At 55.2% G+C, this 3,619-nt stretch overlaps 1 protein-coding gene across 1 annotated transcript; it reads right to left on the bottom strand.

The window, feature by feature from the left end:
• Positions 1-240: 240 nt before the first annotated feature.
• On the bottom strand, positions 241-3,618 carry PAIP2B (poly(A) binding protein interacting protein 2B; the record flags this gene model as incomplete). Its single annotated transcript, XM_010727813.2, has 3 exons — positions 241-847; positions 2,116-2,292; positions 3,514-3,618. Coding segments are annotated over 3 exons (339 nt in total), but the record flags the coding sequence as incomplete, so codon positions are not given.
• Position 3,619: the final 1 nt, after the last annotated feature.

Genomic DNA, 3,619 nt, shown 5'->3' with positions numbered 1-3,619 from the left:
GAACTGGCAGAACCCAGCAGCCCTGACCCATAGCCCACCCCCAACTGCCCTCTGGGAGCCCCCCAGGGCCGCAGCAATGGGGCGGCAGTGAGCTCAGCACCGTTCCTGCAGCCCACCCACCCCGAAGCGCTCTGCTGAAGGGAAACCTCCACATCCCCGTGGGGTGGGGGTGGGCTCCTTCCCGGCCTCATGGCACACGGGTGCCCCCGGCCCCCCCGACCCCTGTGGGGAGACAGAGGCTGCAGCTCTCCTTGGATTTATTGCGCTGAGAAAGGAACGGAGCGACGCCGCAGGGTGGGATGGGGGCAGAAATCCTTTAAGGCCAATTCCACAAAGTGCATCCCGGGGGAGGACAACCAGGGCCGGTCTGTGCCCCCTCCCCAACCCACTTTGGACCCCTGACCCTTACAGGGGGTCCCAGCACGCGGCCTCCATCCGTCAGCACCTATCTGAGAAAGGAGGAATTTGGGGCTGGTGGTTGTGGCGCCCTCGGCCTCACCCTGGGCTATAGGGGATCCCATGGAAGGGAATGCTGAGGGGCACGGTGGGCCGGGGGGGATCCCCACAATTCAGAGCCGACCAAAGAAGGGCTCCAGGATGGAGCTCAGAGCCGTGAGAGTCTTAGAAAGCAAGAGCTGCCCAAAACCGAGAGACGGCACGAGGGGAGATTGAAAAACGAAGAAATAAAAGTCATAATAATAAAGAAAAAAAAACACCCAAACAACCCCAAAACGAAGGTACTCAAAGCACACAGCAAGGCTTCCCGCGGCGCAGAGCTCGGCTGCAGCTCTCAGTACTTCACACCCGGCACAAACTCCTTGGCGTCGGGGTTCAAGGTGCTTTTGCTCTGTAAGAGAAGGGGGTGGCCGCTGGTTGGCCAATGGGCCACCAATGGTTGGCCAGCAGCTGATGAAAGGGTTGGCCAATGGTTGGCCAACTGTTGATGGACGGGTTGGCCAATGGTTGATCAGTGCATTGGCCGACAGTTGACCAGTGGTTGATGAGTGGGTTGGCCAATGGTTGACCAACAGATGTTGAACAGGTTGGCCAACTGTTGATGAATGGGTTGGCCAACGGTTGGCCAATGGTTGACCAATGGGTTGGCCAACGGTTGGCCAACTGTTGATGAATGGGTTGGCCAATGGTTGGCCAATGGTTGACCAATGGGTTGGCCAACGGTTGACCAATGGTCGATGGATAGGTTGGCCAATCATTGATCAGTGGATTGGCCAATGGTTGACCAGTGGTTGATCAATGACTTGTCCAACAGTTGACCAACTGCTGCTCAGTGGGCTGGCCAATGGTTGACCAACTGTTGATCAATGGGCTGGCCAATGGTTGCTCAGTGGGCTGGCCAATGGTTGGCCAACAGTTAATGAATGGGTTGGCCAATGGTTGACCAACTGTTGATCAATGGGTTGGCCAATGGTTGCTCAGTGGGCTGGCCAATGGTTGGCCAACAGTTAATGAATGGGTTGGCCAATGGTTGACCAACAGTTAATGAATGGGTTGGCCAATGGTTGACCAACTGTTGATCAATGGGTTGGCCAATGGCTGCTCAGTGGGTTGGCCAATGGTTGACCAACAGTTGGTGAATGGGTTGGCCAGCAGTTGACCAGTGGTTGCTCAATGGGTCGGACAACAGTTGACCAGTGGTTCATCGGTGGGTTAGCCAATGGTTGACCAACTATCAGTGGGTTAGCCAATGGTTGACCAACAGTTGATGAATGGGTTGGCCAACATTTGACCATTGGTTGCTCAATGGATTGGCCAATAGTTGACCAAGTACTGATGAATGGTTGGCCAGTGGTTGACCAATGGTTGATCAGTGGATTGGCCAACAGTTGACCAGCGGTTGATGAATGGGTTGGCCAATGGTTGATCAACAGTCAATGAATGGGTTGGCCAACTGTTGACCAATGGTTGTTGAATGGATCGGCCAATGGTTGATGAATGGGTTGGCCAACTGTTGGCCAATGGTTGATGAATGGGTTGGCCAACAGTTGACCAACTGCCAATCCTGCTCCTAGGGCAGCTCCACCTCAGGCAAAACCCCAAAGGACATCTTCCACCCCCTCCCCGTTCCCCCAGAGCTGCTGTATGGCAGCCCCCTACCACGACATCCTCGGGGCCGCGGCCGTCAGCGACGCAGAGCCCATTGAGCTGCTGCTGCAGCTGCCCCACGCGCTGGGGAAGATCTCGTGATGGGATGAACCACTCCTGGTCCTCTTCGTCCAACATCTCCTGGAAGCAGCGGTCGAGGAACTCCTGCTCCTGCAGCTCCTCCTCCACCTGCCCAAAGAGAGGGCTGCACTCAGTGCCTCCCCACCCTTAGTGTAAAACTTTTCCCTTCTATCCCCTTAAATCTCCCCTCTTTAAGCTGGAAACCATTTCCCCCGTCCTCTCATACAGCCCCTGCTCTCGGTCCGTCCCTTCCTCCTCACAGCCCCTTTAGATGCTGAAGGCCATCCCAGCTCTCCCCAGGGCCTTCACCTCCCCAGCTGCACGGCCCCAGCTGTTGGAGAGGCCCACGGAGACGTCAGAGGGTTGGAGCAGCTCCCTGCAAGGACAGGGGGAGGGAGCTGGGGCTCTGCAGCCTGGAGGAGGGAAGACTCCAAGAAGATCTTATAGTGACCTTCCAGGACCTCAAGGGGGCCTACAGGAAAGCTGTGGGAGAGATGTTTCATAAGGGCACACAGTGACAGCATGCAAGGACCTTTCCAACCCAACCCTACCATCCCATATCTATAATCTGTAAGGACCCTTCCAACTCAACCATCCCATGGTTGTGTGATCTGTAAGGACCTTTCCAACATAACCCAACCCAACCATCCCATGACTCTGTGATCTGTAAGGACCTTTCCAACATAACCCAACCCAACCCAACCATCCCATGGCTGTGTGATCTATTAGGACTCTTCTAACCCCATCACCCCATGTCTCCGATCTGTTAGGACCTTTCCAACCCAACTCAACCCAACTGTCCCATGCTGATATGATCAGTTAGGACCTTTTCAGCCCAATCCACATCTCTGTGACCTGTTAGGACCTTTCCAACCCAACCCAACCATCCCATGGCTCTGCGACCTGTCAGGACCTTTCCAACCCAACCATCCCACATCTTTGTGACCTGTTGGGACCTTTCCAACACAACCCAACCCAACCATCCCATGGCTCTGTGATCTGTAAGGACCTTTCCAACCCAACCATCCCACATCTTTGTGACCTGTTGGGACCTTTCCAACACAACCCAACCCAACCATCCCATGACTCTGATCTATTAGGACACTTCTAACCCAACCATCCCATGTCTCTGATCTGTAAGGACTTTTCCAACCCAACCCAACCCAACCATCCCACATCTCTGTGACCTATTGGGATTTTTCCAACCCAACCCAACCACCCCACGGTGCTGTGATCTCTTAGGACCTTTCCAACCCTACCGTCCCATGGCTCTGCGATCTGTAAGGACCGGTGGGATCTGTAAGGACCTGCAGGATCCGTGAGGCTCACCTGCCTGTCGAAGTCCTCCTCGTTCTCCATCCACATGTACTCAGCAAAGGGGTTGTTCTCCTTTTTCTCTCGGCCATCGCCCCCCTTCCCCTCGCTGCCCTGGGCG

Source organism: Meleagris gallopavo, unplaced genomic scaffold (genome assembly GCF_000146605.3).
Source record: "Meleagris gallopavo isolate NT-WF06-2002-E0010 breed Aviagen turkey brand Nicholas breeding stock unplaced genomic scaffold, Turkey_5.1 ChrUn_random_7180001948501, whole genome shotgun sequence".
In the NCBI taxonomy this organism is placed as follows: domain Eukaryota; kingdom Metazoa; phylum Chordata; class Aves; order Galliformes; family Phasianidae; genus Meleagris; species Meleagris gallopavo.
Note: the sequence above shows the minus strand (reverse complement) of the source record. Positions and strands in the feature narration are given on the sequence as shown.